This window comes from Nicotiana tomentosiformis, chromosome 7 (genome assembly GCF_000390325.3).
Source record: "Nicotiana tomentosiformis chromosome 7, ASM39032v3, whole genome shotgun sequence".
Taxonomy (NCBI): Eukaryota; Viridiplantae; Streptophyta; class Magnoliopsida; order Solanales; family Solanaceae; genus Nicotiana; species Nicotiana tomentosiformis.
In genome coordinates this window covers 12,453,584-12,467,948 of record NC_090818.1, presented here as the reverse complement: position 1 = coordinate 12,467,948, position 14,365 = coordinate 12,453,584, and the positions used below count along the sequence as shown (strand labels likewise).

Sequence of the window (14,365 nt, the reverse complement as noted above, 5' to 3'; positions counted from 1 at the left end):
AATCATCGAGGCATGAACAAAATGTGAGGCGGTATATATCAAAATATGCATACATTAAGCCGATTATCAATACGCCGAAAAAAAAAATAAGCAAGCCACCTTTCCGTCTATTAATTTAACAAGAATCAGAGGCGAAGCCATAATTTCAACATTACGAGTTTTAGATTTTAGAACGACAATTTCAAGTGCTAATAATTGGGTTCTAATTATAATGAATTTCTTAACATAAATATGTTGTTTCAGCAAAAGCTATTGGGTTCGGTCGAACCCTTATTCGGGTTTCTAGCTCCGCCCCCGACAAGAATATGAATAGGTATCAACTTGTATAAATGTCAACTATTGTAGCAGGTATTACTACTCATTATCATAAGAACTTGGGACTCCCATGCACCATTATGAAGGTGGCTATATCTCCAGCAGCAGGTACTAAGAACCATGATTATTATCAGAGTTTTTGAAAAAGATATTAGTTTAGTTTAAGTGTCTACTGTCTAATATATTTGAGAGGTTGGTTAGTATGATCATGACATTTGAATCTAACTAAATGAAAGAGACAGTCTATAACGAATCTATTTTTTATGTACTACTAAAAAAGATGGAAAATGACAAACTAACGCAAGTTAGCTAAAACAATGTGCCTATAAATTCTGTCTGATCCAATTGGATTAGCTGTGTGTGTAGCAATTCGAACAAAGAGAGAGACCTCTTTCAGTTCAAAGTTGCAAAAAACTTGTAATCAAAATGGCTAACTTTGGCTATTTGGGTAATTTTCTACTGTTCTGTATTCTACTAGGAATAGTGACTTCTAGCCATGCTCAGTTACAGCTCAACTTTTATGCAAAGAGCTGTCCAAAAGCAGAGAAGATAATTCAAGATTATGTCCAAAAGCACATCCCAAATGCTCCATCTCTTGCAGCTGCCTTGCTCAGACTGCAGTTCCACGATTGTTTTGTCAGGGTAAGTTTTTCACATATATGCAAGCTCTATATTCACTCAACATTTACTGCCATTCTTGAACGGCAGCCCAGTGGACTAAGCTCCCACTATGTGCGGGGTCCGGGTAAGGTTCGGACCACAAGGGTCTATTGTACGCAACCTTACCCTGTATTTCTGCAACACGGCTCGAACCCATGACCTCCTGGTCATGTGACATCAACTTTACCAGTTGCGCCTAGGCTTCCCTTCACTATCATTCTTGAAGTAGTGTAATTATTTTTTTTTTATCTTCATTTGGGATTTTACAGGGTTGTGATGCATCTGTGCTTCTGAATTTCACTTCGAGCACGAAAAACCAAACTGAAAAGGTGGCTATTCCTAATCAAACACTGAGAGGCTTCTCATTCATTGATGATGTGAAGAAAGCAGTTGAAGCTGAATGCCCTGGAATTGTCTCTTGTGCTGATATTGTTGCCTTAGTTTCTAGAGACTCCGTCGTGGTCACGGTAAGTACAAAACTTGAACCTACTTTTTAATTGGTTCCAACTTGTCAGACCATATTTACTTATGTCGTATCTTTCTCAGATCAATAAATAGAGCTGAAGTTATACTTCAATCCACCCGAAGTAACTAGTTCTAGTAAGTATGAAAGGGCTAAATTAGATGACATATGTTCTTAATCTCATCGCCTCCCTTTATGTCTTTGCATGATAGGGAGGTCCTTACTGGAATGTTCCAACTGGTAGAAGAGATGGAAGAATATCAAACGCGTCCGAAGCTTTGGCAAACATTCCTCCTCCAACTAGTCACTTTTCCAGTCTCCAGACATCTTTTGCAAGCAAGGGTCTTGACCTAAAAGACTTGGTCCTATTGTCTGGTACGTTTAAATTAGGTCATATTTCTACTTCTTCTATATTAAGTTTTTCCATATATTTAATAAGTCTTTCTTAACAAAAATCATTATTACTATGAACAATTTGTTATTAGGTGCACATACTATTGGAGTTTCTCATTGCTCGTCATTTTCAACACGTTTATACAATTTTACCGGAGTTTTGGGCACACAAGATCCGTCTCTAGACAGCGAATATGCAGCTAATCTTAAGGCGAAGAAATGCAAATCAATCAATGACAATACCACAATTGTTGAAATGGATCCTGGCAGTTCAAGCACCTTTGATCTTAGCTACTTTAAGCTTTTACTAAAGAGAAAAGGGCTATTCCAATCAGATGCAGCCTTGACAACAAGTGCGACAACAAAGTCATACATCAACAAGCTAGTACAAGGATCACTCAAACAGTTCAATGCTGAATTCGCCAAGGCTATGGAGAAAATGGGCAGTATAGAAGTCAAGACTGGCTCTGCTGGTGAAATTAGGAAGCAATGTGCATTTGTGAATAGTGAAGTGTAGTCTTTGTGTTTGTTCCCAATTTCCAATATTGTTGTGTTTGTATTTGTGTGTAACCTTGGTGAGATTAGGAAGCATTGCGTGTATCGATTTATCTCACTAGAGTATCGGTACCAAAAACGCCGGTGAACAGCGAACCACTTAATGGCTGTAAATCACACTGGAATTTATTTGTGCGGAAGAAGGAGAAGAAGTTCAGAAAATTTCGTAAGGAAAAATTCTGGGATCAAGACATATTTATAGCTATTTTCTGGCACTGTTTCTGAAAAGTTTTGCAAAACGTTCAAAATATTCCGGGAAAAGAATTTAAAAAATAATTCGGGAAAAAAACGGACCGGGTCGCGTTGCGCGTGGGTCCTGGTAAGCCGAGCGAGCGACGGCGGCGGCACGAGGCTTACCTTCTTTCCAACCCATTTAACACCAACGGAAGTGTTTTCTCAATATAAGCACATTCCCTTTTCTTTCCACCATCATGAGAGACAATTGCTCTTTCCAAAGCATAAGGGAACTCCTTTCCTTTTACATGTCTTCCCTCCATTTCCCATTCACCAACCTTCCATCCCTACACTTCTTGCTTGGTGATTGGGACTATCAGCTATGGCATTTTTGCTTGTCAGTGTTAGCATTTATTAATTTATTCACTTCTTGATTGGTGATACGGGCTAATCAGCTAAGGCAGGTTTTATCTATTGCAACTAACCACTTGGTAAAGAAATTATTTAAACTTTTACTATTTGCTCCTCCAATTACCAAAAGTACTACCACCATGCATTGCAGCTAGTAAATATGCTTAAGTAGAAAAAAAAAGAGTTATAACGGAAAGAAACAAATGAAACTGAAAGTCCAAAACACGATAAAAATGAGTACAACAACAACCCAGTATAATCCCACCAGTGGGATCTGGGGAGGGTAGTGTGTACGCAGACCTTACCCCTACCCTGGGGTAGAGAGGTTGTTTCCGATAGACCCTCGGCTCCCTCCCTCCAAGAACTACCCACCTTGCTCTTGGGGTGACTCGAACTCACAACCCCTTGGTTGAAAGTGGAGGATGCTTACCACTAGAGCAATCTACTCTTGTCACGATAAAAATGAGTATGAGTAAGAAAGAGCCGTCCATTTTTTCAGCTATTGAATATTTTTAATATTATTTTGCGTAACATTGAATTTTTTTAATACTTGATGATTATTAACTAATCTTTTGCTATTTAAAACTTCAACATTTTATCCTATGAGTCCACCCAACCGATTAGACTAAAAATAACTAATTGTATAATTTATTTACAAGCTTGCTTTACCTCCCAACCTATCAGGGGTTCATCCGGTTTTTCATGTGTCTATGCTCCGGAGGTATCACGCCGACCTGTCACATGTGTACTGGCTAGAAAAAATAAATTGTGAATCCAATCGACTATTTATGTAAAGATTTAGAAAAATAAACTCAACATGCAATATAGTGGTTGGACCCATGCTCGGCATGGGCCATTAGTGTATTAATGAGAAAGAAAATTCAAATATTTTTCTTTCTTTTTTTTCCTTTTTAGTTAACCAAAGTAAAATAATAAAGGGAAGAAAATAATTTTCCTCCCAATATTGGTGTTATTTTAGTAGGATTATATGTATTTATACCAATCTAATAAATACATAACGCATGTCTTCACAAAAATAATTATCACTAAATCATGTACTAGTTAGCTAATACAAAAGGTCAACTTAAATTATCACCTAATTATGATAAATTAATATAATTTGATATATCACAAAGAAAGTACATTAATATGAGGTTGGTGGTTTCTGGTGAAGTTATTAGCTTTAATGCTGCCGGGCTCCAACTTTTTATACAAAAATCCAAACTTTTTCTATATTTTGACTTAGAACTAATATTACAAATTTTAATCCCCACATTGGGCTACTAATACCAAATACTATCTTATACTATCTCTTAGTACATAGAAAAAACAATTAGCAAGCCACTTTTCCCTCTATTAATTTAACAAGAATCAGAGGCGAAGCCAGAGTTTAGATGTTACGGGTTCTAGATTTTAGAACAACGACTTCAAGTGCTAATAACTGGGTTCTAAATTTAATATTTAATCATATTTGATGAATTTTTTAACACGAATACGTTGTTTCAGCAAAAGCTATTGAGTTCGGTCGAACCTGTATTTGTACTTCTAGCTCCTCCTCTGACAAGGATATGAATAGGTATCAACTTGTATAAATGTCAACTATTATAGCAGGTATTACTACCTATTATCATAAGAACTTGGAACTCCCATTCACCATTATGAAGGTGGCTGTATCTTCAGGAGCAGGTACTAATAACCATGATTATTATCAGTGTTTTTGAAAAAGAAGATTAGTTTAAGTGTCTAATATATATGTGAGAGGTTGGTAAGTAAATTTGAATCTAACTAAATGAAAGAGACAGTCTATAACGAATCTATTTTTTATGTACTAGTAAAAAAGATGGAAAATGACAAACTAACGCAAGTTAGCTAAAACAATGTGCCTATAAATTCTGTCTGATCCAATTGGATTAGCTGTGTGTGTAGCAATTCGAACAAAGAAAGAGACCTCTTTCAGTTCAAAGTTGCAAAAAACTTGTAATCAAAATGGCTAACTTTGGCTATTTGGGTAATTTTCTACTGTTCTGTATTCTACTAGGAATAGTGACTTCTAGCCATGCTCAGTTACAGCTCAACTTTTATGCAAAGAGCTGTCCAAAAGCAGAGAAGATAATTCAAGATTATGTCCAAAAGCACATCCCAAATGCTCCATCTCTTGCAGCTGCCTTGCTCAGACTGCAGTTCCACGATTGTTTTGTCAGGGTAAGTTTTTCACATATATGCAAGCTCTATATTCACTCAACAGTTACTGCCATTCTTGAACGGCAACCCAATGGACTAAGCTCCCATTATGTGCGGGGTCCGGGTAAGGTTCGGACCACAAGGGTCTATTATACGTAACCTTACCCTGTATTTCTGCAACACGGCTCGAACCCATGACCTCCTGGTCATGTGACATCAACTTTACCAGTTGCGCCTAGACTCTCCTTCACTACCATTCTTGAAGTAGTGTAATTATTTTTTTTTTATCTTCATTTGGGATTTTACAGGGTTGTGATGCATCTGTGCTTCTGAATTTCACTTCGAGCACGAAAAACCAAACTGAAAAAGTAGCTATTCCTAATCAAACACTGAGAGGCTTCTCATTCATTGATGATGTGAAGAAAGCAGTTGAAGCTGAATGCCCTGGAATTGTCTCTTGTGCTGATATTGTTGCCTTAGTTTCTAGAGACTCCGTCGTGGTCACGGTAAGTACAAAACTTGAACCAACTTGTTAATTGGTTTCCAACTTGTCGAACCATATTTGCTTATGTCGTATCTTGCTCAGACCAATATATAGAGCTAAAGTTACGGTTAAAGTTATTTCTAGCAAACTAGAAATAGCTAGTTATAGTAAGCATGAAAGGGAATGAATTAAAATGAAATATGTTCTTAATCTCATTGTCTCCATTTTTCTTGTTTGCATGATAGGGAGGTCCTTACTGGAATGTTCCAACTGGTAGAAGAGATGGAAGAATATCAAACGCGTCCGAAGCTTTGGCAAACATTCCTCCTCCAACTAGTAACTTTTCCAGTCTCCAGACATCTTTTGCAAGCAAGGGTCTTGACCTAAAAGACTTGGTCCTATTGTCTGGTACGTTTAAATTAGTACATATATCTACTTCTTCTATATTGAGATTTTCCATATATTTAATTAGTTTTTCTTAACAAGAATCATTATTACTATGAACAATTTTTCTTTATCAGGTGCACATACCATAGGAGTCTCTCATTGCTCGTCATTTTCAACACGTTTATACAATTTTACTGGAGTTTTGGGCAAACAAGATCCATCTCTAGACAGCGAATATGCAGCTAATCTTAAGGCGAAGAAATGTAAATCAATCAATGACAATACCACGATCGTTGAAATGGATCCTGGAAGTTCAAGCACCTTTGATCTTAGCTACTTTAAGCTTTTGTTAAAGAGAAAAGGACTATTCCAATCTGATGCAGCCTTGACAACAAGTGCGACAACAAAGTCATACATCAATCAGTTAGTACAAGGATCGCTCAAACAGTTCAACGCTGAATTCGCTAAGGCTATGGAGAAAATGGGCAGTATTGAAGTCAAGACTGGCTCTGCTGGTGAGATTAGGAAGCAATGTGCATTTGTGAATAATTAAAAGCCTCTTTGTCTTTGTTCCCATTTTCCAATAATTGTGTTTGTCTTTGTGTGTACCCTTGGTGAGATTAGAAAGCATTGTGTTTTTTGTTGTACTTGTTCCAAATAATTCTTGTATATTGATGGTTTTCTTGAAATAAAACTAAGATTCCAAGAGATGCTTTTTATAGAAGTTGGAAATTGGGAAGATGATCAGTATACTTCCCCTTTCCTTTTGGAAGTTTCGTGTGTGTGTGAATAGCCATTGTTAGTAGCATGCAAAGTCAAATTCTTCAAGTGTTTTGACACTTTGATGGAACTTTTAAAACTGATTTTAAGCCTAAAATATAGACATTGTTCCAAAAGATAATGTTGCCTATTATCAAACTAATGTGTAACCTTAATTAGTATCTGCAAATTCATAAATGAGAGTTTAAAAAAACATAAAATAATTGCAGAGTAGCAGTACGTTCACTAATAGGTTAAACTATCTGCAAATCACTAAACAGCATAATAACAGAGTAGCAGTACATTCAGTAATAGAAAAACGGAGCAAGCCCCTATACTGTAATTATACATTCCTTCACATTGTCGGATTAGAACCTAAATTTACTACTCCTTTCGTGATGCAATTAACATAGTATTTTGTTTCTGCTGATGAGCTTCACGCCAACGTTTGAACAGCTTCTCTTTGGACTCTATCAATTCCTCCTTTTTGAACTCCAACTTTGACAAAATTTGGGGCAAAACATGTTTAGGATCTTCCTTCAGTCTTTTTATAATAAAGAAACTTTGTTCTTTGTATTCTTCTCTAATGCAGCTGCGACTCACATCACCCAAAAAGCTGTCAACAATATTAATGATCTGATGTTGTTGTGTTGAGTCTCTCAAGTTTTTCATTAAAGCCTTTGCAGATTGTAAGGTTGTTCTCACATGGGACAAATGAATGTCAACTTCAGACATCTCATCTTCCATTTGCATGTAAATAATTTTTTCCCCTGCAGTTTTCTGCCTTTTGGCTTTGATTTCTTCACTACTACTACTATTTGGTGAAGATAAATTCTCTTCCTCCTTTTTCCTCTTCTTAATTTTCAAAACTGACGCAAACTCATCCACCAAATCTTGGTTTTCATCACCAAAAATTTTCGCAACTGTATCATAAGCCTCGTTATTGGAAAGTTCACTCTTTGTCAAAGCCTTGATAATCTTCAAGTATGCACAAATAACACCTCTATTATCATCAAATCGTCTCTCCAATTTGTTCATAAAATCAATGCACGTGTTTAACTTCTTCATATCAGCAGCAACAAGACTGTTCTTTCGGGATTGACGAGGTTTCACTGAAGGTAACATTTCTTGTAATTCTCGAGGCAAGAACATACGATAACCAGTGAACAAATCTTCATGTGATTGAAATAGGGTTTCTAACTCCGACACGAGAGCAGAAACATCCAATTTTTTAGTTGCATAACCACTCATGACTCGGAGGTAACGACCATAAATATTTGGGTGTGATTTCACACGTCGAATGAATGAGTTGGCGGCAGCCTCAACACCAGGAACTACCATTGTTTGTTCTTTGGTTAATATGATGTTTTAAGTTTGATTGTAGTGAATGGTTGCTATTTATAAATATGGAAGTCTAATTTGATTGTGAATGGGAAAATTGATAGTTCTAGTCCTAATGGAACTAGGATTAAAAATAGTAATCCTACTTTAAGTTGGAAAGTTGATATTTCTAGTCCTAATTCTATTTCACGTGGGAAGGATTTGCAAATGTTTCTGGATGTCCCTTCTCAAACTTGTGATTTCAGCCTGCAGAGAAAAGGACTAATAATTAAATAATTAACGTCAAGATCTATTAGACTATTAATTTTTATTTGAAATTATTCTTTTTCTCCATTCACTTAATTTTAGTTTTGACTTGTTTAAATATATATTTAGCCGAATAACCGGATGATTTGTTGTTTTGATGATTTCTACCTTATTGACGACAACTTATTTATTATTGCTCCTCCCGTAGACGTTGATGGTATTCATGAACCTATTTCAGGGAGTCCGAAACCTAAATGTGGTATATATATTTGGACACAAGAGACATAAATAGGTTAAAAGAATAGCTGGGCACCATTTTACATATAACGCGGTTATTCACCGCGCTATACTTTAACGGCAGTTTTGTCCATTAAGGTATAGCGTGGTGAATAACTGCGCTATATTTGAACTATAAAGGTATAGCGCGCATATATAAGGCGCTATAGTATAACGCCTTATATATGCGCGATATACCTATATAAAAAACCGTGCATTCTCTTTCCCCAACCAGACGCGAACCAGCAGCCCCCCCCCCCCCCTCATTTTTTAATTCCCCCAGCGGTCTCCCCATTTTTAACGCCAAAAAACTCCATTGGAGCCCACCATTCCCACAAATAGTGTAGATTCTCGGTATTGTAGCAAGCTAACATCGGATCTAAGGCGTTATCGCGTAGTGGATTGCTCGTTTCGGCTCCCAAATCATCAAATCTTCACCTTTCAAAAAATTTAAAATCGAGGTATTCCAACTTATTTTTTATTAAAACTCATGTATTAAAAATACATATTAGTTATTTTTTACTATGATATATGTTCTTTTGTGATTGTTTTGCGATTTAATTAATTTATTATTTTTTATCTGGATTAGATTATTATTGTGCTAAAAAAAGTAGTAAAATAGAGAAATTATTATTTTATGAATAATTAATGTTATTAGTTGCTATAAAAAATGTTTATTAGTTGTTTTTTACTGTGGTATATGTATTGTCGTGATTGTTTTGTGATTAAATTAATTTGTTATTTTTTATCCGGATTAGATTATTTATGTGCTAAAAGATTAGTAAAATAGATAAATTATTATTTTATGAATAATTAATGTTATTTAGTTCCCTTTAGTGTTATGTTGTGCCCGTAATTTTAATGTATTGCCCGTAAGTATAATGTGGTGCCCTTTAAAGTTCCTACACTATCAATGCAATTTAACATGTTGTAAGGCAGGGGCGGATTTAGGGGGCGGAAGGGGATTCACCCGAACCCTCTTTCCCGGAAAATTACACTTTTTATATAAGGCAAAATCTGTTTTGTATCTCTATATATTATATTTTGTATCCCCTTGACACAACCTAAAAGCATAGTTCAGTGGTCAAACGGGTTCAAAACTTTTATAAGGTCATTGGGTCAATTTCCTCATTAGCCACAATTTCTTTTAATTTTTGAACTTTTTCGAACCCCCATAGCGGAAATCCTCACTTTCTTTTAATTTTTGAACTTTTTCGAACCCCCTTAACGGAAATCCTGACTTTGTCACTGCTATAATGTTACTTACCTTTATTAAAGATTACCAAGCAATACTGACTAAATAGAGTTACATATAATTACCTATTAAAATACCTGAGTATGTAAATATTTTTACACATGACCGGTTATTCCTGCTAGTTTTAAAGTTTTGCCAATTACTACCTTAGTTGGTTGTACAAACACTATACACATATGTATTTCTAGAGCTTTAAAAAGATAAACAAGAAACTTCTAAGATGACATGAAAAGAAAGTTTTACAGGATAAAGCTCACACAAAAGAAGAATTTGACAAAAGGCTACATTACACTACAACTTCATTTACATAGAAAAGCCAATATTGCACCTGGTGCACTAAGCTCCCGCTATACGCGGGGTCCAGGGAAAGGCCGGACCACAAGGGTCTATTGTACGCAGCTTTATCCTGCATTTCTGCAAGAGGCTACATAAAAAATACTAGCTGCTGACAGGCCACATTATACAAGATTACACGGGGAGAAAGAAGAAAACAAAACGTTTTAGAGCAGAAATCGTTGAGCGATTTGCTTACTCCGACAACAAACTAACAATTTATTCCCACTGCTACATTCTTCCAGCTACAATTACAAATCTTTTGATGAATGTATCTCATGCATACCTGCAATTAATTGCATTGGCATTAGTTCGATTACCTAGCACCCAATATTTTAGAGAGCTCCTTTACTAAAGGCTTCTCTTTAACGTCTTCTCCCTTCTCTAAACGCCATTTCTTCGACTTTTCTTCAGCCTGTAAATGAAGGTTAAATTCCGTTAGATAGAAACAAAAGCATATATCGTACAATAGTTGAACGTTTATGCCCAACTTGCTTGATTTGACTTACCCAAATCCTTAAAGGACTCAGCTGCTCTTTGAATGTTTCCAATATTGGCTGAACAATGTCCTTCCCTTTTGTCCGAATATCATCAGACTGTCCACCGTCACAATCACCCACATATTACATAACCACAAACATACGATGGATCAACTAAGCAACACATTCGATCTAACTAAAAGCAACATCACCAGAACTGTCTAAACCAAAAATCAAATAAACCAATTCCTCAACTAAGCTCGACTAGAGCAGAAATGTGGTCGTAAAATTTCTCTACCTCAGACAGGTTACCATTTGGTTTTTACGTTCAGATATAGCTGCAAAATCTAGTTTGATGAGATCAAAAGTCACCAGGCACCAGATTTGCAAATTCAACGACTTAAAAATAAATATTTTCATATTTGCACATGTGACATCATAATCACGATATGAGAGGATCAAAGCTGTTTAAAACAGTCAGCTTTAGCCTAAGAGATCAATCAGAAAGTGTTTCCTTAGAAAAGAAAAGTAGTGGATTGATGGTTACTCCCATATGTAACGAACTTACAACATTGCGCTATGCCAGAATGTTTAGCAGAAACTAAGTTTGCAATACAGATTCACACTTCAATGAGAATGTCCATAAGGAAGTCAAAAGAGAAAGAAAGATTTGCTTACATTGTGCAACTCTAGCTTGGACGCTGCCAAGCTAAACGTCAAGGCGGAACCACCAAAGACAAGAGCAGTGGCAGCAGCAAATGCCTTTGCAACTACATTGAAGAGAACTTTAAACAATAAGGATCCAAAAAGAATAATACCTAAACAGATCATGTTTGAGTGGTTCTCTAGCTATACCTTGTTGTATGTAAATGGATATAAATTTGCTCAGACATAGTACTATTTGGAAACTTCCACATCAAGAATTTTAAAACGCAGTTGGTATGCTTTAAAATGACTATTCCTCAGCCTATAGAACATAAAGCTTATTGTGTGTGTAGCATATTGCTTGGGAAAATGTTTTTGAAGAGCACTTGTTTAATTTTGGGAAAACGTTGTGTGGTTTGGAAAACTTTGATGACCAAATGGACTCTTTAACTTTGTTAGAGCAAACATGTAAAGATTTTGTCTTACTTTGAGACATCCCCATAGCTGCAGCTTTGAGTTTTTCAGGATTAAGAGGTGTGTATCTATCGCGCCGCAAATCATTTGCCGTTGAGGCTTGTACGGAGTTTTCTGCACTTGGCAGCTGCCACCTGGAGAAGATATTACCAATGTGATTGTCAAAAGAAGATACAGGATCAAGAAGATGAAAAAGGTTTACGTAATATCCACACTAACTGTTTAAAACTGAAGCAGTTAAAAGCACATTTTCGTATTAGTTACAATATGATATACAAACCCAACTTCTTTGGGACTGAGGGGTTGTTGTTGTTGTTGTAGTACCACAATGTTATACAACAGTTACTGAGACATCAGCAATAAAATACAATGTCCTCACTAAAGAGATTTTTCAGAACTTTCTTCATGAAAAAGAGAACAACTAAAAACAGAGAAGACTGGTTGATATTGAATATAACAGATTCACACAGCAAATATAACTACAATACACACTTCTGTATAACAGAGTAGCCAAGCAGATTAATAATATACAACACAACAAAGACTAACTGAACATTTCATTACCACAATCAAAAGGGAAAACATTTTTTTTAGAAGAATTATCCCAAATAGCCGACCACTCAACCGCTTAAACTAAAAATAGCCAGTAAATGTATAATATATGCATAACTTATGTATTACATGCGTATAATTATGTATAATCAACGGATAATCTATGTATATGGTTGGAAAAGGTAAATAGTAAATATGGCCGGCTATTTGTGTAAAGATCCCTTTTTTTTAAGAAAGTAAGAGATTGCCCTTGTGACTCCGGAATCCGGATGAACCTTTATCATGGAGCAGAGTTTTTTCATAGAAATCTATACAGTACTCTTGAAAACTAAAAAGTACAAATACAGAAGCAGTAAAATCAGCAAAAGTTTTGCTCCCATACTTGGTCAGCCAAGAAAAGTTAAGCAAATCTATAAGTTTCAAATGCGCAACTTATACATTTACCAACCGATTACCTCCTGTTACTCCAACATTTTGAATTAATGAACGTATCAAAAAACACGTCACTCACCTGAATTAGATCAATGAGAAAACCCCACAAAAAAACCTTCCTATTTGAAACACTTCACCCAGCTAAAATCAGTACCATACTGACACTTTATTGTCCAAATCATTTGTACATTATCTTAACATATTTCCAGTACCCAAATCCAAACGCATTTCACAAAATACAGTAAATTCCAAAACAATCAATCCATTCTAAAAACTGTCCATACAACAGTTCCATTTTCTTTTCTTCCTGTATTCAGATATCATTGAAATTCCCGAATAGGCTAACTAATTTTTTTTGACTTAGGTGTATCAAAAGTAAACCCCAACATCCAGAATTTCAATTTCTAAACAAATTTGCTAAAAGAAGAAAATGTAACTACGTAAGTACGGGAAAAATAAACACAGTATTCCATCATTATTTTCCACTCCAAAGGTATCCAAAGAATATGAAAAGCTTAAAAAAGAAAAGGAAATAAAACTCAGTACCATTTCAGTATTCTCAAAAATTAAAACTTTGCTATATCCAATATCCAAAAATTCAATCTTTTCAATCAAAAATTAGGAAAAAGAAGCTTAATTTTCAATCCACAAACTAAACAAAGAATGAAAAAGAAAAGCAGAAAAGGAGAAAAAGGAAAAAAAGAAAAACCTTTTAGGGCCAAAGGTGACTTGAGGTAGAGAAACATAAGCTCTGAGAGGATTAAGAGCATCAGGTGATACACAAGTAGTCTTATTTGGATCAGTGGGGAGAGCCCATTTTGAAGCACCAGAGAGTGACGAATCTGCTGACGTATGAGATTGGAAAATTTTGGAAGGTAAAGAATGTCTCAGAATCTCAGGAAGTACATCAGGAGAAGCTGCTAATTCTTGATTTTTTACAGCAGCTATAGAATTGGAAGGCTTGATCTTTTGGGCAAGACGGGTAACGGCGTGTTTGGATTCTTCAAAGAAAAAAGCTCCTTCTTTTCCTGCTAATCTTCCTGCTAGGAAACTCATTTCTTCAGCTGTTTGTGGAATTGGGTTTTGTTATGGATTTTGATTTCCTTAATTGGTACGGGAAATTTGAATCTACGACGGTTATATATATACTGTTTCTCTCTCGGACTTGCCCCCTTTTCCCCTCTGTTTTTATTTTATTTTATTTTAATCACAAAGAAAGCTAGTATTGAAATTTTTGATTTTGTTGCAAGGGTTCATTTTCAAAGGAGAGTCTTTGCAACAATGGTGAGTTATAGAAATATTTATTAATGTTTATATTATGATATATTATACGTTTTGTGATGCGGTCCTTTTTCTATTTTATGCACCGATATGTCTTTTTTTTAGTTTTTTCCTGAAAAAACAAAGAAAAAATAATGCTAGCTCTAATAATTTTATGCCAAATTGAATATCCATTTTGTTTTGAAATCATTTCCATTTTATTAAAGGTCGAAATTTTAAAACATTATATATTAAAGGTCAACTTTCAGAATTAAATTGGATTAGCTTAA

The 14,365-nt window shown here is 35.5% G+C and overlaps 3 protein-coding genes across 3 annotated transcripts; 2 read left to right on the top strand and 1 right to left on the bottom strand.

The window, feature by feature from the left end:
* Window positions 1-688: 688 nt before the first annotated feature.
* On the top strand, window positions 689-2,572 carry LOC104115379 (peroxidase 3-like). The gene is made up of 4 exons (XM_009625996.4): window positions 689-957; window positions 1,245-1,442; window positions 1,651-1,813; window positions 1,924-2,572. The coding sequence occupies exons 1-4, from the start codon at window positions 742-744 to the stop codon at window positions 2,346-2,348; spliced, it is 1,002 nt and encodes a 333-aa protein (XP_009624291.1). The 5' UTR covers window positions 689-741; the 3' UTR covers window positions 2,349-2,572.
* Window positions 2,573-4,901: 2,329 nt separating this feature from the next.
* LOC104115380 (peroxidase 3-like) lies at window positions 4,902-6,731 on the top strand. The gene is made up of 4 exons (XM_009625998.3): window positions 4,902-5,173; window positions 5,461-5,658; window positions 5,882-6,044; window positions 6,158-6,731. Exons 1-4 carry the CDS (start codon window positions 4,958-4,960, stop codon window positions 6,574-6,576), a joined length of 996 nt encoding a protein of 331 aa, XP_009624293.1. The 5' UTR covers window positions 4,902-4,957; the 3' UTR covers window positions 6,577-6,731.
* Window positions 6,732-10,091: 3,360 nt separating this feature from the next.
* Window positions 10,092-14,078, bottom strand: LOC104115381 (uncharacterized). The gene is made up of 5 exons (XM_009625999.4): window positions 13,525-14,078; window positions 11,844-11,965; window positions 11,391-11,482; window positions 10,743-10,829; window positions 10,092-10,648 (listed from the first exon to the last, which is right to left on the bottom strand). The coding sequence occupies exons 1-5, from the start codon at window positions 13,869-13,871 to the stop codon at window positions 10,550-10,552; spliced, it is 747 nt and encodes a 248-aa protein (XP_009624294.1). The 5' UTR covers window positions 13,872-14,078; the 3' UTR covers window positions 10,092-10,549.
* Window positions 14,079-14,365: the final 287 nt, after the last annotated feature.

Coding starts and splice junctions, on each gene's coding strand:
- LOC104115381 (XM_009625999.4), bottom strand. CDS start 13,871: ATGAGTTTCCTAGCAGGAAGATTAGCAGGAAAAGAAGGAGCTTTTTTC. Junction 11,966..13,524: donor GTCACCTTTGGCCCTAAAAG/GTTTTTCTTTTT, acceptor TATCTTCTCCAG/GTGGCAGCTGCCAAGTGCAG. Junction 10,830..11,390: donor CCAAGCTAGAGTTGCACAAT/GTAAGCAAATCT, acceptor GACGGTGGACAG/TCTGATGATATTCGGACAAA.
- LOC104115380 (XM_009625998.3), top strand. CDS start 4,958: ATGGCTAACTTTGGCTATTTGGGTAATTTTCTACTGTTCTGTATTCTA. Junction 5,174..5,460: donor TCCACGATTGTTTTGTCAGG/GTAAGTTTTTCA, acceptor GGGATTTTACAG/GGTTGTGATGCATCTGTGCT. Junction 5,659..5,881: donor GAGACTCCGTCGTGGTCACG/GTAAGTACAAAA, acceptor TTTGCATGATAG/GGAGGTCCTTACTGGAATGT.
- LOC104115379 (XM_009625996.4), top strand. CDS start 742: ATGGCTAACTTTGGCTATTTGGGTAATTTTCTACTGTTCTGTATTCTA. Junction 1,443..1,650: donor GAGACTCCGTCGTGGTCACG/GTAAGTACAAAA, acceptor TTTGCATGATAG/GGAGGTCCTTACTGGAATGT. Junction 1,814..1,923: donor AGACTTGGTCCTATTGTCTG/GTACGTTTAAAT, acceptor ATTTGTTATTAG/GTGCACATACTATTGGAGTT.